Source organism: Papilio machaon, chromosome 19 (genome assembly GCF_912999745.1).
Source record: "Papilio machaon chromosome 19, ilPapMach1.1, whole genome shotgun sequence".
NCBI classification, from domain to species: Eukaryota; Metazoa; Arthropoda; class Insecta; order Lepidoptera; family Papilionidae; genus Papilio; species Papilio machaon.
In genome coordinates this window covers 5676938-5703678 of record NC_060004.1, presented here as the reverse complement: position 1 = coordinate 5703678, position 26741 = coordinate 5676938, and the positions used below count along the sequence as shown (strand labels likewise).

General features: G+C 35.0%; 2 protein-coding genes and 1 long non-coding RNA gene across 3 annotated transcripts; all 3 read left to right on the top strand.

Moving 5' to 3' along the window:
- Positions 1 to 32: 32 nt before the first annotated feature.
- On the top strand, positions 33 to 341 carry LOC123722107. The gene has a single exon (XM_045682693.1). The coding sequence runs from the start codon at positions 43 to 45 to the stop codon at positions 256 to 258; it is 216 nt and encodes a 71-aa protein (XP_045538649.1). The 5' UTR covers positions 33 to 42; the 3' UTR covers positions 259 to 341.
- Positions 265 to 24139, top strand: LOC106715209 (transcription factor CP2-like protein 1). The gene is made up of 19 exons (XM_045682692.1): positions 265 to 606; positions 8712 to 8823; positions 9007 to 9130; positions 9723 to 9822; positions 10189 to 10281; positions 10832 to 10928; positions 11087 to 11231; positions 11531 to 11632; positions 12475 to 12582; positions 13224 to 13358; positions 14208 to 14327; positions 14932 to 15002; positions 21420 to 21481; positions 21626 to 21671; positions 22309 to 22399; positions 22506 to 22621; positions 22778 to 22852; positions 22992 to 23139; positions 23709 to 24139. The coding sequence occupies exons 1-19, from the start codon at positions 357 to 359 to the stop codon at positions 23853 to 23855; spliced, it is 2142 nt and encodes a 713-aa protein (XP_045538648.1). The 5' UTR covers positions 265 to 356; the 3' UTR covers positions 23856 to 24139.
- On the top strand, positions 1309 to 6976 carry LOC123722108. Its single transcript, XR_006756428.1, has 2 exons — positions 1309 to 1623; positions 6787 to 6976. It is a non-coding gene; the product is annotated as an uncharacterized LOC123722108 (long non-coding RNA).
- Positions 24140 to 26741: the final 2602 nt, after the last annotated feature.

Genomic DNA, 26741 nt, shown 5'->3' with positions numbered 1-26741 from the left:
ATTCGAGCCCGACTCAAGTTCCCACGTCGCCAAGTGTGCCCCATGGAGGCCATTCCCAGCCATCAGCGAACGTATTTGATCGGCAATCGTTTCACAAGCAAAGTGTTCCCGGGGCTCGTACCCCACATACAGTACCATATCTGTCGCTCCAACACAAACATGCTCTTGAAAATAGAGAACGAACTACTCCAAAGTCACCGCCAAAGAGAGACGACGGGTATCAAAAAGTTGTACAACTCGTTCTTCGTACTCTTTTAACCTATTCGCTGCGTTACGGTCAAACAAATTCATTCATCTATCATTCATCGTTCATTCAGTGACTTTTAGTGTAGTGCGGGCGCTATGGCCCGGGTGTAATGGAATCATATGACGAAGACAGAGACTATACAGGGCTTATTATGCATGAGGGTCGCAAGGAGGACCCGTTCACGTGGGAGTCGTCAGTGAGGCTTACTCTGTTGGGAAGAGAGGAGGAACTCGGGATGTACTTGGAGGAGAGGGAGGGTCGCAAGAGGAAGTGGCATCAGGGTGACGCCGACAAAACTATGCGGCGGGAGGACGCCGACGAGAAGGAGCCCAGGAAGGTGCCGCCAAAGAAAATTATGGGTACGTATACTCCGCAGAATTCTTAGCATATAGAATAATGTTGTACGGTCAAAGATTAAGCTGAGATACCAGGAGATTTATAGGGAATAATTTTCTAGACAAACTGAACGATATTAAATTTAGACGGGTTTAATTTTATTGGCCACCATACTTGTAAGTGAAAGGATATAATTACTAACTACTACAAAACTCACAGAACATTATTATTATTATAATAATTTGTTGAAACTGTCAAATAACTAGCTGCAGGACGGTTTATTCTTCACTTCTAATGAACTCTTATGTCTTATCGTAGCTTTTTACTCTTAACTTTTTAATCACTCGTAGACAGAATGACCTAATTCATATAATTTCATTTATTCAAATTACAATCGTAACAATTAAGTGGGTGTTGACACTCAATGCTATGTTGTTATTACTCGACCAATAACGAAAGACGAGAGCTACAAAGATTAAATAGCAAAGAAAGGTAACATATGAAGCATTGAATTATGCCTAATCTTCTGACTGATTCGCATAACTTACAAGCCTTACTCAATTAACATAAGAAACTTTTGTTCATGCTGCTATCTTTTCATTCTTTATACTTACTCATGTTATAAAAAAGGTGGCAAAAGGTTGTTACCAACTGAGAACAATACAAGCTAAAGCATAAATTTTTAACAAAAGTATTCATCACCTGTATACACTATAATAAACGAATAATACATTGCTCTGAGAGACTGTCAACGCTTTGGTAAGATAACGTGAAAATATCAATTATGTTAGTCTATGTTGATACAGAACTGATAATGGGAAGACAAATTATAAACTTTGATGCATGGCCAGTAACCGGCGCGATGCGGCACACGGACGCACGCACATTTTTAATAAAACACGCCATTTTATCGGAACCACACTCGTGACCTTTTGTGCATTGATATTATTTGCTTGTGATATTAGTGTGATGTTTGTTTGTAATAAACTCGTTTATTTGATGTTTCTTAGTGTTAAATTATGCAATTTAGTTTGCAGTCTGTTAGTATACATGTTAATTTCAGTTGTCAAATGAGCTCAATCTCATCACCTCATACACTTCTCCACCTAGCGTTAAGCGTAGGTACCCTATGTGGGGGAGGCCTGTCCTAAGATAGGTACACTTAATTGCAATATTATGAAGTAACAATATGTCTCATATAAATCATAAAGTTGTATAGTACACACACATTGTTGCAGTAATTTTTGTCGTATGTTTTATGTCAAATAAAACGAATATTAGCGTAAAAAGAAAACGCATTTTTTTATATAAAAACATATGAAAATGTGAGATTACCTGTATTCAATTGCAACGTTTATTTTTACGGCCAAGTATCAATGAAACTGACTCTGTCCTATTAAGAATATGGTGAAATAACCGAAGATCGGTCTCGACGGCAGTTTCAAAAGGCAAATTTCCGCTACGACGTAGATAGGGTCTTCAAGAAGAAACAACGCATCTGCGGTACATCTGCGGATGTCCATGGGCTTCAGTGACTATTCTGAGTTGCACTGCTCGTTCGCCCCACTATTCTCAAAAAAAAAAATAAGGTTAATTACAGAAATTTATTTTTCCCTAGATAAAACTTTATAGAACTTTTAGTTCGTTCTCTTTCGTAAATATATATAACAGTAATCCAAATAGTAATTAATTTATTAATCTTATATTTTCATATTTAGTTAGCTGCTTTTACCCATAGTCAGCTCTTTGCACTAAGTTGTTGGATAGAAACCTAGCCATTTCATTGCTCAAAAAATCTTTTACCAATTCTTCGATGAACGAATATATAACACACATAAAAAATACTAGATGTCGCCCGCGACTCTGTCCGCGCAGAACTAAAATAACGTAATAAGTACCCTATGTGTTCTTCCAGACTGATCTACATCTACGTCAAATTTCATCGAGATCCATTGAGCCGTTCTGGAGATACCTTCAAACAAACATTCATCCAAACATTCACATTTATAATATTAGTAAGATTAAATAATTTATTTATCTGCAGAATATCACTACACAACTAGATTATTATCTAATAAAAAAGTCAATTTACATAATTCTATGTTGGTGTAAATTTATAATCTTGCCTGAAATTATATAAATTGATGGATTGCCTAGTTAGAATACAAAACTGTGATACCAAATGCATTGATTTAAAAAGTCTTGAGACATGGAATACTAAATCCATTTCAAAGAAATGTAACATCATCAAATTGTTTTAAGAATTACGTGACTTTATTTCTATCAATTTTCTGTATTAATATCTAATAAATGTGATTGTTTAATAGCACGTATAAATGTGTTGAAGAATATTTAACCGTGAAATTTCACTGCTGTAACTTTTGTATTAATACGTATTGTTGCCTCTGTTTTTTTAAAGAGAATGTAAGGAATGTTTATTTTAGGTACTTTATTTAAGGGATGTTTTAACAGTGGTAGACGCCAGCAACAACATCAGTTGCACGAATTGGCTCGCGCGGTGAAATACCACGACCATACAGAAGTCAGGCGTCAAATGGAAGTAATTCCGCGTTTCGTCTGATGAGTGTGGTGCCGAGGCTTAATTTTAGTCATTTTTTCCTCCCCCCCTTTTTCTTATAAGAAAAGGATGGGAAGGGGAGATGGATTTGATGGAGGAGGAGATGCATAGGAAGGTTAAATATTCTCTTTTTGTGCCTCTCCCGTTTCGTCGATTGAGGGTAGGCAACGCATCTGCAATTGCGAATGTCTATGGGCAGCGGTCGCTTCGTCATTTCGGCAAATTCATGTGGCCGCTTGCTCGTGAAAAAAAAACAGTGTTTCGGCAGTGAAAACCAGCTGTACTAAATACGCGACGCAATGCATTTCTTATCGTAATCTGACCATGGTTTTTACGCAATGATTTGGCACGTATCGATGTGTATATAGTATAATTTAATTATCTTCTGCTATGGACTTATTATATATTTTTCAACAATCATATTTTTATATTGATACTAGCAGTTGCCCGCGATTTCGTCCGCGCGGAATGAAAATAATATCTATTCAATGCAAACAAACAAACAATCTTATCTTTCCACCTTCTTATATTAGTATAGAAAAAGACAAAAATCTTTACTTAACTTTTACAGAACAAAAAACTATTCTACCTAAATATTTATAAATTTACATTGATAAAAAAAATGAGTATGATAAAATTTTGAGGATTCCTCTGTTCTGTTGCATTTTTACAGAGTGTAATAATTTACTATTAGTAAAACGCATGCAGTAATTATAATGCGTAATTTTCATACGGGTAATAAAGTACTGTACCCGTATGGTTAAGTGATGGTTAAGGAAATTTCAACATATAAATAAACATATTTCGCATTTATAATATGAGTAAGGTTTAATAATAAATAGCTTTGTTTTTTTATATCATAAGTTGGCAATCGAGCGAGCGACCACCTGAATTCGCCGAAATAGCGAAGCGACCGTCGTCCATAGACATCCGCAATTGCAGATGCGTTGCCTACCTTTTATCCACAGAGGGGACGCACAGAAAGAGAAAATTTCACCTCACTATGTGTCCCCTCCTTCGACGAATTCACTTCTTGTTTGTACTTTTGGCTCAAACAATTTTAATTTAAATGAAGATTTCGTTGCGTTAGACCCTCCTTCTAGTATAGCTTCAAAAATAGACCTTGATAATTCATAAAAAAATTTGAAAACTGTACAACAGTCATAGTTACTCGTAAACCATAAATACGTTTTGACAAATATTTGCTCACTCGTACGTATTCATACGTAACACGTTATATTGTAAATTATTTTGCACGTGATCATAATAAAAACAGATTCACGACAATGATTAGAATAGCTTGTTTGCGTTTTATTTTTATTTCTAAGTAATTTGAAAATATTTAACAATTACATAATTCACAATCTGATCCACTTCATCTAATGGTCGTCCAGTGGCCGTAACTCTATCTACCAAGATCGGGCAACTCCCATTTTTTTTTTAAATACATTGCCACATAGATAAATATACCATTGAACGGATATTTAGGCAGTGGAAAACAACGCTTAGTCTTCCCCCGAATGACCCTAGGCTTTGAATAATCTGATTAACTGTATCAATTCAATAATTCACAGACACACCTTCATTTGTTTATATATATAGAATTATTATATACAAAACATGACAAACACTACTATGTACAGTCAATTTCAATGGAAATAAGAAATTATATAGTGTTATTTATCTAATATATAAAATTCTCGTGTCACAGTTTTCGTCACCGTACTCCTCCGAAACGGCTTGACCGATTCTCATGAAATTTTGTGAGCATATTCAGTAGGTCTGAGAATCGGCCAACATCTATTTTTCATTTTTTTTTTAACTGCGCGCGGACGTAATCGCGGGCGACAGCTAGTTGTCTCTATAGATTTACTTTTGTAAACTTTCAATGTTTTAATTGATGATTTAACAGTGGTAGTTCCCGCAACAATATTTGTTGGGTGCAAGAATAGACTGAGTCGACAGGTGAAACACCACGACCACACAGAAGACAGGCGAGAAGTGGAAGTAATTTTAACGTTTAATTAGTGTGCGTATCGGAGGCCTAATTTATAATCCTCTTTCCCTTCTCTCCCTTTTCTTATTAAGAATAGACGGGAAGGGGATGTGGATTTAGCGGAGGAGGAGACGCATAGGAAAGGGAAATAGCCTATTTCTCCCTGCGTCCCCGTCTCTTACTTAAAGGCACTCAACGTCTCCTCCGTTACTTAAAGGCAGGCAACGCATTTGCAATTGCAGATCGCTATTTCGGCAAACTCAGGTGACCGCAAGCTATTTTGTTACCTTATAATATAAAAAAAAATGTCTGTTTATAATAAGTCTGTGTTTACAGCCCTATAAAGGGAAAATTGTTAAGATAGGTTTGTTATAATTTTTTAATTTCCATTGATTGTGTTTGTAGCACCTCAATGGCAAAGATTAAGCCTCAGATGTGTTATACCGTTGTCTATAATAATAATGTAACTGTCAAAAATATGGGAAGAAATACAGACCTTTTGTGTGACAGATATTCATTAAAATAATCACGACAAAATAAAAATAAATGCACTTTAATAAGAATGTTATTAATTTTTGCATTTTTTTCTCTATGGTCCTAGGAAAAGACACACAGACATGCAACGTATAAAATTGGCAAACATTTGGGCGTATTTACGTTTTAACTTATTATTCTATTTTTAGTACTTAGATATTTGCGTCACAATATCCTTCTTCTTAGATCAATGTCACTAAAAATTATCACCTCTGACGTATATCAAGTTATACAACATTGGTAACAGTTCGCGTCATAGTGATTTTGTTAACATTTTAAAACGCCTACTTTGTTTTAAATTCTTTCTAATGTAATTGCCATTTTAGTGAGATAACTTAGGACCTAACTCGTTGTAAGTAGTTATTACAAGATAAAAGGTTGCAATTATTGACTGTCACTAATCAAGTAGATAAATAAATTCTGATAGTAAGTGCTAAGGTTATAGTCCTCCCAAGTAGGGTTGGCGACAGGCAAGCGGCCGGCTTTAAAAATTAAGCCAAAAGTTTAAGGTTTATAAAACACTAGCTTTTACCCGCGACTCCGTCCGCGCGGAATAAAAAAATAGAAAACGGGGTACAAATTATTCTATGTCCGTTTCCTGGTTCTAAGCTACCTGCCCACCAATTTTCAGTCAAATCGATTCAGCCGTTCTTGAGTTATAAATAGTGTAACTAACACGACTATCTTTTATATATATAAGATTGTGTGCCGATCCTACGTGAGTGGGATAAGGCCAGGGAGATGATAAGTAAGTGCTAAGCTTTTGCTACAATGAGACACAGTCAAGGCGAGTTTCTGGCTAAAGTCACCGTTTGTCCCTGAATATTAACAACATAACATTAGCATTAGTTATAGCAACCTAGTTATGCTTTAACGCGGTCATAAGGAAGTTCATCTCACAGCTGCGATGGCTTTTGACTAACTTTGCGTTTTTTACCTTAGACGTTATAAATTTTATATACATTATTATTATCGTTTAACTTTTTCGGATCCCTTATAAACTATATTTAAGTACGTCTTGACACAATAAAAGTTTTTTTATTAAGTGAAATTTATGTATTTTAACAGACTGCAAACTTATTAATGACGTTTTAGTTGTGAATGTGGCACTCTTGTAAGATGACATTGCGAAGTAGAGACAAAAAGTCAGATGTTTATTGGACGCTTCTAAAAGGAGTTGTTTTATGGATGTTACAACAAAGCTGTGTTTTATGACAGTGAATCAAATAATGCATCAATCAAATATCCTTAATTTCAAGATCAACTTAAAAAGCAATAAACATAATTCATAGAATATTCAAGAAAAAATAATAACAACGTCATCAATCGAGACACGTAAGAACTAAAACTGCCTGCATACGAAAATTGCTGGTAGTAATAAATCAAAGTGAGTAGTCATAATGGTGGAGGATTCCGCAGCATCACAAGCGGATAGGGTATCCGCAGCAGCAGTACTACAGTTCGCGGCAAGAGAAGCACGAGAGGGTCGCCGGTTTTCAGAGTTCGGAGCACACGCCTTTGCAAGCATCACCTATAATGCTTATGGTACTTCTAACGACATGTAATTCATAACCTTTTATACACAATACACATGAAGAAGCTTTAATATGGTAATTACGAAACTCTAGAACACACTTTTATGCTTGAAATTTCAATTTAAAAAACAAATAAAATATGCTGAAAGTTAATGTCTCAGAAAAGACTGATCACTTGAAAAAACGCGATTCTTGCAAACGAATATGAAATTATATTCGTTTAATACTTTTTAATTGGTCTTTCCTTATCAAAGAAAATGGTAACTAAGTTGTCTTATCGAATAAAATACAAGTAATACATCGAAAATCATTAAAATATTGCAAATAATCTTCCAGTGATTACCAGTTCAGTTGACTTGCACGGCAGAGGTCAAAGAACATAGATATCTCAGACACGAGCTATTATTGTTCACATTTCATCACCTACAGTTTGAAGTCCAATAAGAAACATTTACTTGATGCTATAAAAATAACGAATTTATTGCTTTTTTTATTATAATGTCTAACCATAGAGTAGTGATACATATTAGTTGCAGCAAATAGTCTTTGATTTTTTATTAGTTATTTTATTATCAGGCCACTGAATTAGGCAGGATGAGTTATCTTTTTACCTTTCCTAATGCCACTTATATTCCTTATCTTTTAACTTATTTTCCGTAATATCTCCTTATTCTTCTTAGGTAAATCACGTAGATTATTTCGGAACAAACATAGTTAACTATTGTAATAATATTGGCATTTTAAACTAAGATATCCAACTATGATAGTCAGATTCATTCATTGATTACTTTCGTAGTCCCTTTGTGTTGTCCCTCTCACTAACACTTCACGTCATCTCTAATATTGTAGGTATTAATTCAGATAAACATTAGAAGATGTGAAATACAAAGAAGAAATTAGAGAAGCTTTCAAAAACAAACCATTTCAATAGAAAACCGGACAGTACCGATAACGGTAACCAGTTTAAAGACTAGGTTCAGAGCGATCTCGCCTCGTAATTGTCAGCGACCCTACTGATAAACCTGCCTCGTGTATATCTTAGTGTGACGTCACGTATTGATAACAATTTTGTTTTGCTAATTAATTTAAGACTAACTTTAATCGATGTAATTTGCTATTGACATAGATGATGTTGGCCGAAGACGTAGCTTTCCTATCCAAATTATTACTGCTCTAAAATAATGATGTTATCGGTTTATGCTACATGCTTATGGGCTTCTATGTAAATTATTAATAGTGAAATTTTAAGTTTAATTATTTATAATTTAATTGCATATTAATTTAAACATCTATTTTAACAAACTGCTTACTGGCAGTTGATTATTATTAACAGACACAATTTGCCTTGCGCCATATTTGACATGCGTATATGCGTATTGAATAATGAATATTTAATCTACGATCAATTCTTCTCTGTATTGGGACGGTGTTATGCAGTACATGTGCACCCAATATTAATAATTAATTAATTTATGTCTGTTCCAGCGTCCCTGGGGGAGATGGGCGGCAGCGGCACGAGCTCGTCCTCCTCGCACCTCTCCCCCGGCTGGCAGGTCAACGACCTCGATCTAGATCTGCCCGGAGAGCTGTCCATGAAGTAAGTTCCTTGTATAAAAATGTATACCTATTCTTAAGTTTTTTACTGGTCAGCGTGAGGTAAAAAACGGAATTGCTTCCACTTCACGTTGTCTTTACGTCGTGAATTTCACCGGTCGAGCCGGCTCATTCTTGCACTCAAAAAATATTGTTACGAGATCTACCACTATGTATATGTATGTAGCGAGGCTCTGTTGTCGCTGCCGTCGCTGTCGGTGTTCAAGCAGGAGGCGCCGTCGCCGACGGGTGCCGTGCTGTCTCCGCCGCGCCGCGCCTGGCCCTGCGCACGACGAATCGACGACAGACAGGTCGGTGCGGCAAAATAGACAACTCTCTTTTCATTACAGAAACACCCAACACAACAAATTACTGACATCGCTCTATACGATCTATTGAATACCGTACAGTAAACTTTTATATTAAGAGCTATAATTTAGAACACATGCATGACTATGACAAATTTTATTCCTAGTTTTATTTTAATGGGTAAATTACATATCACTGTAGTGATGGAATCGCTTATTCAATACTAGCAGACGCCCGCGATTCCGCCCGCAAGAATAAAAAAAAAAACTAAGTAACCTATGTGTTATTCCGGACTATGTGTGACATCAGTGTCAAATTTCATTTGGATCCGTTGAGCCGTACTGGAGATACCTTCTAACAAACATCCATCCATCTAAACTTTTATTTCGCATTTATTGTACTTGAAAGATAAAAATGAGCACGTAATAAACGTTCTTGATTGGTGTTTCGGCAGTGTAAACCCACGTTAACTAAGTGTAATAAGTGAACTACTGGAAGACGAAATTTGACAAAAAATGAGATGGATACGATAAGTGTTTGATACTACATAATATTAAAATATCCAAAAACTTATTATTCTTTGTCATATTTTAGATAACCAGCATGGTGGTGGACAGCGTGAACCGCGAGGGTATGGAGGAAGGTTCCTGCCAGCAGTCTCCGCCGCATAACAACGCCATCATGCCGCACCAATGTGAGTCACTGTACTACATATGCGACGTTTGAGTTGGCACGTCTGCATCAAGAGTGATATAGTACTAGACGTGCCAACTTAAGTGCTGTTAACATTTCCTAAACCAAATCAGCAATAAAAATAGAAGACTAAAAGGCATTTTCTACCACTAAATAAAATCTTTCTCAAATTGATATAAGGTTAGAAATTAAATATGCAACTCATTTACATCACACAACGTTTAACACTTTGATTGAATCTACATAGTAGGGGAATTAGGGGAAGCGAAGCGGTGATTTTTGGATTTACTCGAGTAATAAAACTCCTACTAGTGTCTCCTTGTTTCTATATCTATTTTCTAATTGAATCCAATCATTTATGTAACAGCTGGTAGTCCGGAGATGCAGTGCCAGGCCATGCAGGCAGGCGCACTGGTGCCTATGTCCGGTTACCACTCGCCCGGTATACACGAGAATAAGAGTGAGTTGTTTTATTACAACATTATGCAATATCCGGAATAAATTCCTAAACTATAGTACTATTCATATCTCTCGCAGATAACCACGAGCTGTATTTAAGTTTGAATCTTACAATACTAAACTGATTGGTTCAACTTTAGGTTTCGATTGTGCACGCATTTCCCTTCCCACCATATTCTTATTAGAAAAGGATGGGAAAAGGAAGTGGATTTGGCGGAAGAGGGGACGCATAGGAAGGAGTAATATCTTCTTTCTGTGCGTCTTCTCCGTTGATTAAAGGTAGACAACGCATCTGTATTTGCGGATGTCTATGGGCAACGGTCGCGTCGCTATTTCGGCGAATACAGGTGGCCGTTTGCTCGTTTGCCACCTTATGATATAAAAAAAAATGTATGAATTCTTATTAATCGTCCCTTTCATTATCTATGACCAAACAAATTTTGCGATTATTTACCTCAACATTTGTATTTTTGTATCGAAACTTTTTAATACAGAGCTGTTTCTTTGGAATTCTAGGACATAATAATATCTGTAGGGTGTCATTGTGTCAGATCCAGGTCTGCTGATGTGTTCACCTGTCAGTTCTCTGGATGGGTTCCTTCACTCGCCCATACAACGAAGTGAGCCCAGCTTCAAGGATGATACCAGGTACAGTCACATATGTTCGCGGTGTTACATTTACGTTTACGTTTAAGTTTAAAGAATTTATTCTCGAAAAGACAAACAAAAAGTTACCTTTAATGAACAGGGAAGGGGATGTACAGAAAATGGATATATAAATAAATTATTGATTTATTATCTGGCAGGTTCCAGTACGTGTTAGCTGCAGCGACATCTATCGCAACCAAACAAAACGAAGAGACACTCACATATCTCAACCAGGGTCAGCCATATGAGATAAAACTCAAGAAATTAGGAGATCTGTCACACTATAAAGGAAAGATACTAAAGGTAAATATAATACACTGCCTTACTTTTCTTATCTTTTTAAAAATAATCTTTCTTGAATTTTTTTTCTTTCAAGATTACCAAACTTATTTGAAAGTCGGTAATATGACATAAATATCTAAGTTAAAGATGTTTGCAATTTGCAAGTATTTAAGTTACGACTTATTTAGTCATGTTTCTTCTCTAAAATGTACACTTTTTTATTATTATCTATTATTTTTACAAAAATAATTATAGGGACTTTCAAATATATTTCAGCAGTGGAAACCTACGTTTAATAATTTAAAAACTTTGTATCACAGAGCGTGATAAAGATCTGTTTCCACGAGCGGCGATTGCAGTACATGGAGCGAGAGCAGATCGCCCAGTGGCATGCAGATCGCCCCGGAGAGCGCATCGTAGAGGTTACTACAAAGAAATACCACTATTTATTAATAAAAACACCAAAAAAAAACAATTGATTATATCCCAATAACACTCTGAGGAACAATTTTAATAGAATAATACCACACTTGTCACAATCGTTTCAGTATTTTTAGTTAAAGGCTGCCATAATGGAATTAACATGCATTAAAATATCCACTGGATTAAAAAACTTTACTATGTTCAGTCAGTTGATGTAACTAAAACCAGTGTCTGTCGTGGAATACAATCGAACCTGGATAAGCGATAGTCTAAGACAGTGATTGTCAAACTTATTTCTTTCACCACCCCCTTTGAAGATCAATTATATTTCAGAGCCCCCTAATTTTTATTCAGCCCTAAAACTTAAAAACCACAATTTCATTACTTTAATTAATTTCAATGCCCCCCATTTTTTAGGCCCCTTATCGCCCCCTCCTAGGTTTCAAACGCCCCCAAGGAGGCGTTATCGCCCCCGAGGGGGCGTTAACGCCTACTTTGAGAAACACTGGTCTAAGAGATAGTAATATTTTTCTCATTTAAAATTTTTTTTTTCTCTCTTATGGAGTCGCTTATAGCCTGTCAAAAAAAGTCTAGCTAGTATTTTTCTTTTTCTTTTTTTCTATGCCTTGTGACAATCTTGAGAAGACCTATGTTCACCAGTGGACGAACTCGGGCTGATGAAAATTATTTTTTGGGCCTAAGTAGATTTAATATATTTTATGTCAGAACTATTATGAACTTTGACAGATGACAGAAGGCGATTGCTGCTGGCGCCATCTACTTAGAGCTTTTAGCTTTTTAATTTGCGAGTTATTTGTAAATTTAGTAATGATTTGTTCAGGTGGATGTGCCACTGTCGTACGGTGTGATCAGAGTGGAGCACCCGGCCAGCCTCAATGCTCTCCACGTCTTGTGGGACCCCACCAAGGATGTTGGAGTTTACATCAAGGTAAAAGCGACTATTAAGTTATCATCATCACTGAGAAGCTTGGGACCTACCCTAAGTTAGGGGTGACTAGGTCATAATTAACTTCGCTGGCTAGATGAGGGTTGGTTAACTACACATATGTGAAGGTTGCATTACGATGTTTTCTTTTACCTTAAGAAAAACATTGTTACGTGCCGGGATTCGAACTAAGGACCTGCAGATTACAAGCTTAACCCCTGAGCCATCGATGCTTCGTTATAACGCCATCTATTAGAAACATTTAGAACTTAATCTTAGTTTGTTTTTATTTAAGAAACTTATTGAATTCTTTAATTAATCTAGAGTTTGACAGAAAACTTGAGGTATTCTTGAATATATTTTTTAACACATTCAGTGAACACTAATATTTTAACTTATTTAAATGAAATCAATAGGGAACATGTTAATCTACATATATAAAAGAAAGTCGTGTTAGTTACACTATTTATAACTCAATATCGGTCGAACTGTTTTAGCTGAAAATTGATGGGGAGGTAGCTTAGAACTAGGAGACGGACATAGGAACATTTTTATCTTGTGTGCATTTTTTTATTCCGCGCGGACGGAGTCGCGGGCGACAGCTAGTTTAATATAAGAGTAGTATAATATTTGTAAATTTGTAGGTGAATTGCATATCTACGGAGTTCACAGCGAAGAAGCACGGCGGAGAGAAGGGAGTACCATTCCGTATACAGGTGGAGACTTACCTCGCAACTGATGACGTCACACGACTGCACGCAGCCGCTTGTCAGATTAAGGTATACATACAATAATGATAAATTAAAAAAATATATCCTTTAAGAAAATGTTATAGTTACCAAGTTTGATAAAATTATATTCTGCAGCTATCTGTTTGCTTCCTCCAACATATTAACTCTTTTTCAACTTGTTAACTATTGTTAACTTCCTTCAGATTACTAAACTACCCTTTTCAATTAAGGTATTTCTTAGGTATATATTTTATGTTTTTCTATATTTGTTATATTTTAATTATTCCTTATAATGATGGAGAGTCGTGTAATAATAATAATGATAATATTTATTTGATTCAGATTACAAATATTCATACTTAATTCAATGTTTATGGCAATTTTCAATAGTTTAGGATTACTTGTCCGTGTCTTTCATTTACAACATTAACTAAAAGTTAAAAATGAATTGTTAAAAGTAGGAATTCAGCTTAGTTTTGTTAATATTACTTGTTTTTTTTTTAAATATACGGTGGCAAGGAAGCAAGTGACTACCTGAATTCGCTGAAATAGCGAAGCGACCGCCGGCCATAGACATCCACAATCGCAGATTCGTATCTTACCTTTTATCAATGGAGATGAATGCACAGAAATAGAATATTTTCCTTTCCTATGCGTTCCCTCCTCCGCCTAAACCACTTCACCTTCCCATCATTTCCTTACACAAAAAGGTTGTTGTTATTACTGGATCTCAATAACATTTGTATCTATGACTTTTGCTGATCAAAGTAAAAAAAAGCTAGTCACTTAACAATGTTAACTTCGCAATTTAAAATGCTGAAAAAGAGTCGTTTCCACTAGCATGGTCCTAGTGAAAATAGACACTAATCGAGATATAAAAACTACATTTATTTATAGGTGTTCAAGCTGAAGGGTGCTGATAGGAAGCACAAACAGGACCGTGAGAAGGTGCTGCGTCGGCCGCGAGCAGACCACGACAAGTACCAGCCTGGGTGTGATGCCACCGTCCTCACCACGGTAACCACGCGGTTATACAGCGGCTATAACATAATCAGCCACAATTCTAGCCTGACCATGAATTGTAGTCAAATATTAATTGGCCACTTTATAGTGGCCATTTCGTACCTCAATACCTCATTATTATTACAAACTATTAATAACTAGCTGTAGCCCATGACTCCGTCCGAGAAGAATTAAAAAACAACTTAATTAGTAACCTATGTCTTCTTCCAGATTATGTTCAATATCCATGTTAAATTTCAACGAGATCCATTCAGCCGTTCTGGAGATATTTAGTTACATTCATCCATCCATACATTCAAATATTCGCATTTATAATATTAGTAAGATTAGATTTTATACAATTCATAATCTTATATATATAAAAGAAAGTCGTGTTAGTTACACTATTTATAACTCAAGATAGGTCGAACTGATTTAGCTGAAAATTGATGGGGAGGTCGCTTAGAACTAGGAGACAGACATAGGAACTTTTTTATCTAAAAAATGCACACAGCATTTTTTTTTATTCCGCGCGGACGAAGTCGCGGGTAAAAGCTAGTTTTTTCATGAAATGGCTATTTAAAGTTGATTACAGAAAGTTTTGTATATTTGTGAACAGCTGTCAAATGACGCCATGATGCCACCACCCTCTCTGGTCACCACTTCTCCTCCGTACTCTCCGGAATTGTGGTAAGTACTTATTCACAATATACTGGTAAGTATATAGAAGTAAATCTAATATCACGTGATTTACTGGGGCTAGTGTTAAAAAAAACATGAAGTGGACCTTAAAAAAAATACTTGATTTTTATCTAGTTTTAATGTTGTATTTTCTTAATTAGATTTTCACTTAGATGTCGCCTGGTATTTCGTTCGCGTGGAATTAATTTAAAAAAAACCTAATTAGTAGCCTATGTGTTCTTCCAGACTATGTTCTATATCTATGCCAAATTTCATCGCGATCTGTTTAGCCAAATAGCAAATCATCCATCCATCTAAACCAGGGATTCCCAAACTTAATGCATTGCTAATTCTCACTCTGTCTTCTTCTATTGACCTCAGAATGAATAATAATAATAATTGATCTTAAAAAGTAGGTAATTTTGCCATGGGGTCTGTGGTTCATGTTGGAAAAGGGGTCACTTGTCCAAAATATACTTGTACAATAGTTTGGGAATCCCTGATTTAAATATTCGTATTTATAATATTAATAAGAATTGCTAGATTAAAGTATAGATAAAAAATTGACAGTTTTTCAATACATGACGTACCTTATCAAAGGCTTTTTGAAAATAATTATTAGTAAGAAAGACTTAAAGAAGTAAATATAAAAAAACTCAGTTATACATATATCTATGTTACACGAACGTTGTATTGTCGTAGCGTTATGAAAGTTAATGATAGTATTACAAAATTCAGTCGAATTGATAACCTCCTTCTTTTTGAAGTCGGCTAAAAATATCACTCGGTCAGTCGTAACTCGTAACCAACTACATAACAAAACTGGTTACCAAAAGCTCAGTTGGGAGACAGAAGTCGAATATACAAATCAGCCTAAGATATATTAGTCACCATCTTATTTCTTATTGATATAATAAATGCGAATGTTTGAATGGATGGATGTTTATTTCTATGTATCTCCAAAACCGGTGCATAGAAATTTGATTTAGTCTGGAAGAACACATAGGCTTCCTCAGATCCCGGAAAATGTAAGGTTCCAGTAGGATAGGTTTAATTCACATGTTTACTCGATAATTCCACAAAAGTTTAACATATTGAAATTTGACACAAATATAGTACATAGGATCGATTAACACACGAGTTACATTTCACCCTTTTTTTTAATTCTACACAGACAAGGTCGCGGATAAAAACTAGTTGTAAACAAAATCTCTGCCAACTCTACAGGAAAATCTTTACAATCTCGTCTGAGATGTAATTTAGATAAGAACAGGGTAAAAGCAGAGGGGACGTATAAACCAGTGGACGACCGATTGTATCAAGACCGTAACCGCGCCGCAAAGAACCGGTTACGTGCGTTCGAGGCCCCATTTACCAGTTTCAATGCAACCGCGACGTTTTTAATTGATGATGCAATTACCAGACAGTACTGTATTATTCAATAATCATTAGCCATGTGTTTGCTTTGCCTTAAAAACACTTCGTCGATATATTTATAAAGCGTTTTTATTTCTCTATACTCGTATCGTTTCAGATTTCTCTATATTTTGGAATTAAAGTTTCTTGCTAAGTAATTTTGATTCACGAAGTCTGTAACAAGTTCAGACAGCTTGTTACAGACTTTAACAAAAGTTAAATTCGCTAAGGAAACACTCATTCGTAGTTATCTATGGTTTTTCTAAAGAGAAAGAGGCAGAGGATGGCAATACGCGTGTGTATACAATTTATGGAAAGTTGCAATTAAACTACTTTGTGACGTCATTGTTAGTTTCGTATTAAGTCCTAGCGATGTGTTAATCGCAGGAAGTACATACTGTGACTCACTGAGCTATTGTCGTCTAACTGATATACAAATTGGTAAATGCGATGTGCCATTAAACGATAATCGGAGCTGAGAACAACCAGTAAGCTTACCCTTGATACGACTTCTTCTAGAACTCTGTTCGAATCAATTACAGAAGAGTCAAACTAATTATAATTACCAGTTGGTAAATTTTTCATCATATTCAGTCTTATTATGGTCAATTTGCCCTATTGTCGAGAAAATTTAATCGCATAAAAAAGCAATAGGTTCAGTCTACCCACATTTAAATTACGTTACGTAGTTATTTTGTCAATGTAATATTTATCAGAGTTTGATAATATTTGGCCATATTATCGCTTTTGGAAAAGAGGCTCTGTTTAGCCTATTTGTACACTTTTACATATCTTATCTGTAACATTTGGAACTATTCAACGTGAGTGGTTTCCCTTGTTAAAAGACACTTACGTATGTATACACTAGGACCTATTTAACAGTTTTGATTAACTTTTCATTTATTACCTACCAAACAATTCATGTAAGCCAAAACAGTCCATGCCTAGCCAGCGCTACTGTCTAACTGTACTGGTATAATGTAAACCAGACATAAATTGGACACAAGACGTTGAATAAGATGAAAATATTTCATCACTCTTTCTCAATGACCTTTCCCTGACCCCGCTAGTGCGGTAATTCATTGCGCCGAGTACCAATAGCAGCCAGCAACTAACAAAGGCACCTCGCACATTTCACGCTGTAACAGCTAACGGGGTCATTACGGACAACTTTATAAATATCTACCACATCCACACTTGTATAACTGTACGCGTTATTTTTTTCTCGAATGCAATTAAACTATTGTTTCTGGTTAAATTGCTGTCAAAATAAAAGGCGGCTTTGTAAGCTGTCACCGTGACGTAATTAAGGTTGTGAACAAAGTTTACGGAAACGATTTATCGATAATTGTGATAGGTTTTCAAAAATTACGGTTAATATATTATTAAATTACGGATATTAGCGTTTATGTATTGAGTATAGTTAAAAGACATGAAATATATTTTCTAGGCCATAACATTGTTATTTAACTTTGCAATATTACGTCGGCAGCTTTTCAAAATAAAAAACGTTACATCACCACAGTTACTTGTGTAGACTGTCTTATTACGAAACAAATTACGTTACTGTACTGAATCGCATTTGACCGAGATTTCAGTGTTTGCAATTGTAGTAATGGTTGTGCTATTTTCATAAAACACGAAATTGAGAAATAACAGAAATTTTTCATGCAAACGTTTTACACAAAGAAAGTTACATAATTACGGTTTAACGTTTGGAAATTGAAGAGATATTTATCTGTAACTAGCTTTTACCTGCGACTCCGTCCGCGCGGAATAAAAAATAGAAAACGGGGTAAAAATTATCCTATGTCCGTTTCCTGGTTCTAAGCTACCTGTCCACCAATTTTCAGTCAAATCGATTCAGCCGTTCTTGAGTTATAAATAGTGTAACTAACACAACTTTCTTTTATATATATAGATAGATATAAAAAGTGAATAATATTATTGTAAATAGTAAGGAAAGAATAATGTTTAAAAGAGCATGTTGTCAGTAGAGTTAAGAAAGGCAAGCAAAAATGATTTGGAAACGTTTTATAAGCCATCCAAGATGTACTTATACCATCCAGAATTATGAAATACTCAAGATTTAATGGAGGTATTAAAAGCAACCGAAACCGCCATGCACGTAGGAATATAGAAGGAGCCAGAAACGTGTGTCTCTACCTACCACGCTGGGTTACGGGCGTGAGTTATGTTTTTGTTGTATATGAATGAAAATTGACATAAGTTTTATTTGTAGAAAAACCCGATTTAACCAGCAGATGTTGATAATTGCGTCACCAGATTATGTACCATGTTATTTGTATTCAAGTATGACGTTATATTGGAAAATTGCCAATACACATTTTACAGTTTAACATTACTATAAAGTCTGATATTAGATTTTTTAGACTTTGATTATAATTATAATAGGTATACTATATATTACATAATACTATGTCTATCCCTGTAAGTGTTTAAACTGTTTATTCCTTGTTTTTCTTAAAAAATCAAAAATGCTATTATTATTGCAACCTTCATATCTCTGATTGTTTTAATATATTCGCTCTGATTTAATTGTAATATATTTACAGTAATTTACTGCTATAATTAATGTATGTTTAAAATCTTATACAAAAGTTAATGCACAGTTTAACGTTTTACGCTCTGCTACACCGTGAATAGCAACGGTGTGAGCGTAACAAAAATATACGGCAAGCGCACGAAAGTATCTCGTCCCAGTTTTCATAATTACGTTGTGCTATATTTAGCCTCATTGAATTCGCCTCCACCACTTCCGACGGTTCTCCGTTCTCAGCCCGCGCGAAGTGGTTCTGTTTGGGTTTATTGATTATTTGAATTCTTGTAATATTTAACACGCTCACAAGGATTCGGCTAAATATGAACGATAAGCCGCTTATAACTTTGAATTTCTGATGCGTAAAAAGGCTCTTTTGATGATTGTATTTAGAAAGAGTGCAAAATATTTTCATAAAGGAAAAAAATGCGACATTCGAGACCTGACCATGGACAATATAAATTGCGTCAGTTAAACGATCTAAACATACATCATACACAACATTGTAGTAAAATTTCTTAACCACAATTCCAAAATAACTTATGATTAATTCATGGCATGAATATTGTTTTTAGATTTATTATTTGTTTAGTCATATAACAGATAAATAGAAACTAAGATTTATAAATACCAATGTTGTGTCAGGTCGGTTTATTTTGCTACAACATCGAGAAATAGTGATGCTCTCGCTGTAAATTACGTCTTATTCGATCATCTACAATCTCATTCGATGCACTGCCAAACAAAATTGCTACGTCTTCTATATGAACTAAGGCATCGCCTGACACAAAACCAGTTCACGCGAGATTAAAACTAACGTGTTCTCCAAAATTGCATAGAGCGATTAAAATATCCGGTTTGGTGCCGATTTGACATTCATCAACGTACGTATAGTTCATGCATAACAAGAAAAAGTTTTAGTTCACTGTAATAACCATACTGGAGCGGTATTCTATTCTACAGCTATACGGACTTTTTTTTTAATCTCGAGTAAAAAAATTATATGTATATTATCGATTGAAAATGTTATTGCCCTTCACTAGTCCGCATGACGTTGTCCGATGCAACGCAAGCCGGGTACGGCCACTGCGAACCGATTCTAACCGGTTTGGATCCAATCGACAAACGCGCCTCACTCAACCAATCAGCGGCCATTCAGCCCAGTCGTTTGCCTTCCGCCGTGCGTTTCATTGCGTTTTGCTTCTGTTTTCTTGATAATATTTGCTTCTGATATAGTCTCTAAATTTGTAGACCGCTTTCGTACTTGTGTTATCTCTCAGTGTTCCATTACGTACGGTTTTACCTTACACAACATTGAAAATAAAAGTACTTTGCTACGTATTTACCAGTCTTTTGCCGCACTTCATTTGGAAATAATGTTAGACAAGTGAACAAAATAGACAGTATTTACATTTGTTGACGCGAGTGCTGTGTGGAACCTTCGGTAATCGTGACAAATGGTTGTTGAGGCGGCCCGTGGACCAGCTATGGTGGTTGCCGGCGGCTTGGCGTACCGCGTCGGTTCCGGAGCCTTTATCTTCTTTAACCTGACGAGACAGGACTATAGCTGACGAGTATTATGCTCGTTCTCGAGCAGAGACTGAGTGCGCGGCATTTGGGGCGCGGGGTCATTCTCAGAGCTCGGCTGATACACGGCGTCGAAGCCCGAGGTTGGCGGATGAAGTTTTCGTTGTTGAAAGCCGAGGTGGAGATCGAGGCGGACCCCGACACGTACAGAGAGCTGGCTCGCCGGCTGAAAGCTGCTAACGTACACGTCAGGCCGGCGCGGCTGAGCTCACGGCTACCGTAAATATCCGGATTTTACCGAATTTTACTACTTTATTTCAACGATACTTTGCATTTCATTTGGTCATATCACTTCGTACATTTTGCACATTCGGACTGTAATACGCAAGTATCGTTATACACATACAACATTGTATTTTTAAACATTTCTGAATCAGCTGATACTACACAAACAACATTTTTTTTTTCAAACTGTGTATGAAAGTTTCAAGAAGATGAAACAAACACAACAATACAGTAAAAATTTTTAATGAGGTATCTCCATCCAAAAGTGAACTAATCTCATTGGAATTATTTATAAATACATGATTTACTTGATACCTTTTCAAAATAATCAAATGTTTGTTAACCATTTTAACTGGCATGTTTACATTATGTTAGAACAGATTGGACATTGCAAAATTTTATTATGACAAAAACAACTTTTTCTTTAATTAGATATTTTCATAAATAATGTAATTAGGGAAGTACTAGGACTCTATAATAGAGTAGTATTTTTACTTGCATTTCCCGAGAAAGAAAATGGAACCACAAACTATCTTTTTTTATGGTCTTCTTTACTTCTTGATATCTTAATTAATTGTAAATCTATTCAAATATGTGAGATTTCTTATCAATTGAAGAATTTCCTTTTTTTGTTACAGTTTGGCCCCTAAATCTGTTACAAGTCCTATGGTTGTGAATAAACCTGCATTGCAACAACCTGGTAATTAAAATATAATTTTACTTATGAGTAGTAGTAGTTTTAAGAAATAAAAGTTGCCTAAAATATTTTCTTTTTAATTCTTTGTATAATTTTTAATAATATCTGGTTCAGCGCTTTAAAAAATAAAGCTTCATTCCTTTACAGCTATTCTTGCTACAACAAACCAGATGAAACCACTGTACTGTCAAGAGTGAGTATAATTTTATAATAATTTCACATTTTGTGTATTGACCGTTTTGTTTTCACTGCTGAAACATTCACATAAAACATGTTGTAACTTTGGTATTTTGTCAATTATTAAAAATTATAATATGTTAAAAAAGTTTAAAGTAAATGTCTTAAATTAGACTTATACAATGTTGCAATACTGTTGATGAACTGATGTAAACTGGTTTACACTGATAGCTCTGTGGGTATTAATGTAAAAATAATCATTGGCAGTTTCCCGAGGATAATACTTTAATTTGTTTATCAATGTTCTTGAAGTATATGCTCAGATCTTTATTACTCCGATAGATGTAGAGTTATATCTAATATAGGCAAATGTTTAGATCAGGGATCCCCAAACTATTTTGGACAAGTGATCCCTTTTCCAAAATGAACCGTTACCACAGACCTCACATGGCCAAATTACCTACTTTTAAGATAAACTATTATTATTATTTTTCATTCTGACTTAGGTCAATAGAAGAAGACAGAGTGAGAATTAGGAATGCTTTGAGTTCAATATCGACCCCTTTGGGAAAACCTGGTTTAGATGGATGGATGGATTAAATGGTATCCTTATTAATATTGTTTAAAACATTAAAAATAATAATTTTGAACAGTGGTGGGGATGTGAAAGTGAGCACTCCGCCGTGCCACTCGCCCGACACCATCTTGCCTGACCTGCCGCAGCCCGCAGAGGATCCTGATAAGGTATCCCCTCTTTATAATTTAAAATTGTCACATTTCAGGCACATGATGTATTTTTGTTATTCTAGTGAAATGAATTGTGAGATTCTATAAATGTTTACATTTGCAGAGTGGCGGTCTGTCGAAGGAGGCGTCGTCTGCTGAGACGCAGGCGTGGTTGTCGCGGCACCGCTTCTCCCAGCATGCCCCTACATTTGCCAACTTCTCCGGAGCTGATCTGTTGCGGTATGACACTTTTATGAATTATATAACTATTACTAAGGAACGGAAGCAAATATTTTTAAGTGCCAGCAATTCTGCACCGTGAAAAAACGTAGTAGCACAAGTTAAAGAATGTATGGTCATTAAAGATGTTTTATTATAACTTTGTTTTTTTCTCAGGTTGTCCCGTGATGACATTATCCAGATCTGTGGCCTAGCTGACGGGATACGTCTATTTAATGCTTTGCATGCAAAGTAAGTTGAAACGAAACTAATATAAAACAATTTTAAGAGTTACCTGAATAGGTTTTAACAAATTTAGCGCATACTAGCTTTTGACCATCCGTTTAACATCCTTTGGGATCCATACATGGTAATATATCGTGTTGTGCAGGCGCATAGAGCCCCGGCTGACTGTGTACGTGTGTCCGGCGGGCGGCGGAGTGTACAGCGCCCTCTACCTGCACGCGTGCAGTGCGCGAGACTTGCTGCACAAGCTGCGTCCCCTGCTGCATCCTGCACACAGCAGCCCAGCTGACAAGGTAATCATAATTAACATTGCTATTTATTTTTATTTAAAATTGACTCAGGACACACACTTAGTTAGTATTTTTATATACCAAAAGCAAACGGCCACATGGATTCGCCGAAATAGCGAAGCAACCGGTGCCTATAGATATCCGCAAATGTAGGTGCGCTTCCTACATTTAATTAACGTCCAAAAGGACGCACAGAAAGAGGATATTTCTCCTATCTATGCGTCCCCTCTTCAGCCAAATCCACGTCCCCTTCCCATCCTTTCCTAATAAGGCCTCCGGCACCACACTAATCCGACGAAACGCGGAATTGCTTCCACTTCACACTTGTCTTCTGTGTGGTATTTCACCGGTCAACCCGACCAATTCTTGCACCCAACAAATATTGTTATTGCGGGATCTACCACTGTTAAAGTACTGCGGAGACACCCAAAAATTTAATATAATATTTTTATATGAGTGCTTTGATAATGGAATCCACTCACATCAGAACATGGCTTTCTAGTTAAGCATATTGTGTTGCATTTCACAAAGACGCTGCCCCGTTTATTTAAAGTACAAATTAATTACAACAGGACGGTGAGACGGTGCTGGTGCTGGGTCCTAATGGTGCTCGCGTACGTCTGACGGATGAGCTGGTGCGGCACATGCCTGACCACAGCACATACCGTCTGCAGCGCCTCGACGATGGCACCTTGCTGCTCAGTGCTACAGACAACTGACTCCGTGACGTCGCGTTAATGACAACTTGACGTCGCGTCAGCTACAACATGACGTCACGTCAGTGTAAAGACAACGTAACGTCAACAATCTTGAGCTATAATATAAAAGCAAAAAGTGTTATTTCCAAGCAATGACCTATTTAATAAGATCAGTGGTTCTTCGTATATAGTTTTTGCCACTTTATAAGTTTTAATGTTATGTTTACAATAACTTGTGTTATAACTTAAGTTTAATGGCATTAAAGCCTTTATTTTGTTGTCTTTTCTAAGAATCTAGTTATAATGAAGCATGTGTTTTTTATTTTGCAAGCATTCAACAATTACCAAACCTTATTGTTTTATTAATAGTTAATGGAATTAAGTTTGCTAGTTGATAAATCGTTTTGTTTCAAACTATATTGTTAAGGATATTATTATGTTACAAAATTATAGATTTTTTCAAATGTCGCATCTCAATCGGAATTAACTCTTCAACTTGATGCTAAAATCTTTAAGAAGAGATACGAGATTTTGAAGAAATGTTTAAATAAGTTTTTTATTAGAAAATATAATAATACTGAAGATTATGTAATAAAACAACAAGATCTAAAAAAAATTCGAACCAAAGTCATGTCAATAAGAAGACAAAAATGGACCAATTTTTTTTGAAATTCAATAAATTGAATTAGGAAACTATACAAAAATTTTACTACATTTATTGTAATTTGATTATTTAACTAACTTTTCACCTCATCAAAACAAAACTAACAATTATTGTAAGTTAGTTTAACTAAAATAGAAATTGGTGTCTTATAAGAATATATTTACTACTCGAAAACGTGAAAACGACAAAGTTTTTTTTTACAAAATTGGCTATTTTAGATAGATGATAGAGTAATTTTTGATTACATGAACATGAGATGTGTCGATTACAAAGAAAATATTGTTTTATTGTTTAATGTTATGTAGGCAGCTACAGTTTCCACTATTATAATAATTTTTATTAAGTACATTTTGTTAATTTAAGTTAGACGTAGATATTTTATGGAATTATTTCCATAAGTATTTATAATTTAAAATAAGATACACGTATATTTGACATTACATTCGTTGTAAATGCGAATTTGAGACCAGTGCCATCTGGTGTCCGGTGCCTTAAATGTGCCTGAGCAGATTTGCCGCTAGTTGCTTACGGAGTATTAAATATACATATTTTATTAGATTTTTATATTACATAATATAATCAAATGTTATGTTGCATGAAATTATTAGTCTTTATGTGAAATATATAGTGTAAAGTAAATAAATCTATATAAAAATTGTGTTTTTCATTTCATTACTCTACAGATGTAGATCCAACTGAAGAACGTTTGATTTAAGTTCCACATTTAAAGTCGTTTGTAGATTTTGTTTGAGAAAATTAAGAGACTGTTAATACTCAGTCAAAATAATTAAGGGGTGAAACTACAAATAATTCGTATTGAAATGAAAATTGACAGGACTGTTCGGAACACTATATGTCAACCCTGAAAAGTCCCTTATTGGGAAAAAAATCTATGACAAATGTTCCAAAAATTTAATTTTCGTGGATACGGTAAGTTTAGCAAAAACTTACTTTTGATCGAGTTGTAGGATCACAAAAGTTACCTATAAAATCCTCTACTTTTTATAGATTCACCGTATTTTAAGAAATTATGGTTCAAACAGTAAAAAAATTGTATTTTCTTTGGCCAGCATCAGTACAATGTTTCAGAAAACCTGAAAAGTGATAGTGATTTCTTGGTGTTCCAAACATTCCTACCATTTTTATTCTCTGAATTATTGTAGCTTCAATATTTAATTTAACCGGCTTCGTAACCTTGAGAGGGATTGAGTGAAATAAAACTTCAGAATTGCAGCTTAATTTTATTAAATATTACAAAGGCACTGTAAGATTGGTCGAGTAATACTGTGTCCAATACAAAATATCTCGATGCCTTCGGTTCAGTTGGAAGTTAGAGCCGCGACTACTTTTATGTCACTCACTGCCCGCAGTGTCATATTTAAATAGGCATTGCTTTAAAACGTTATTCTTACTGTCTTCACTATTTATAACACCTGTATAACAACAATAGTGTCAAATTCCCTCAATTTCGTTGAAAAATTAAATAACTATAAAGTTATGTAACTTGTTTCTTCACCAAAGAGAGGCAGAACAATATTATTGTAAACAGATGTTACGACAGTAAACTTATCGTGAGGTTATTTTCCAATACATTCAAGAGTACTCTCAGCTCTAACTTCAAATATACCACTAATTTGTGATGAACTTTCTTAAAATAAAAACAATATCTGTCGCAATAAACAATGATCTTGTTTCGACAGATAAAGAATAAATAAAATATTACTAATGTTATCGCTTCAACGTGTGCTTCTAACAATAATTATAAGCTTTTTTTTAATCATTTTTTTTATTTATGTAAACAAAATATAAGATAATTGGCAACTGATCGATGCTTACATAACTGTCATATAAATGAGTCTGTCCATATAACTAAAATAATTTCTAACATATTATGCATTTCAAATGACATCAAGTATTTTATTAAGAAATAATGAAAGTAATTATTTAAAAAAATATTGTTTTAAACCACTAAATTATTTACAAAGCAAGAATTAAGAAGCTTCTCTATTCCTAGAGATTAACAAAAAAAAATTACAAAATAGTAACATTATGGAATTATAACATTGTAACTGAGAACAATATGAAAAAATGTGACATTGTGGGTTTTCACTGACGAAACATTTGCAAAAAACATATCTGTTTCTATATAAAGAATGAAAGGATGACAATTTTTTACACGATTGTATTTTTTTTAAATAGAAATCCCACTTTAAACAATAAAATATAAAAATTATTATTTTATT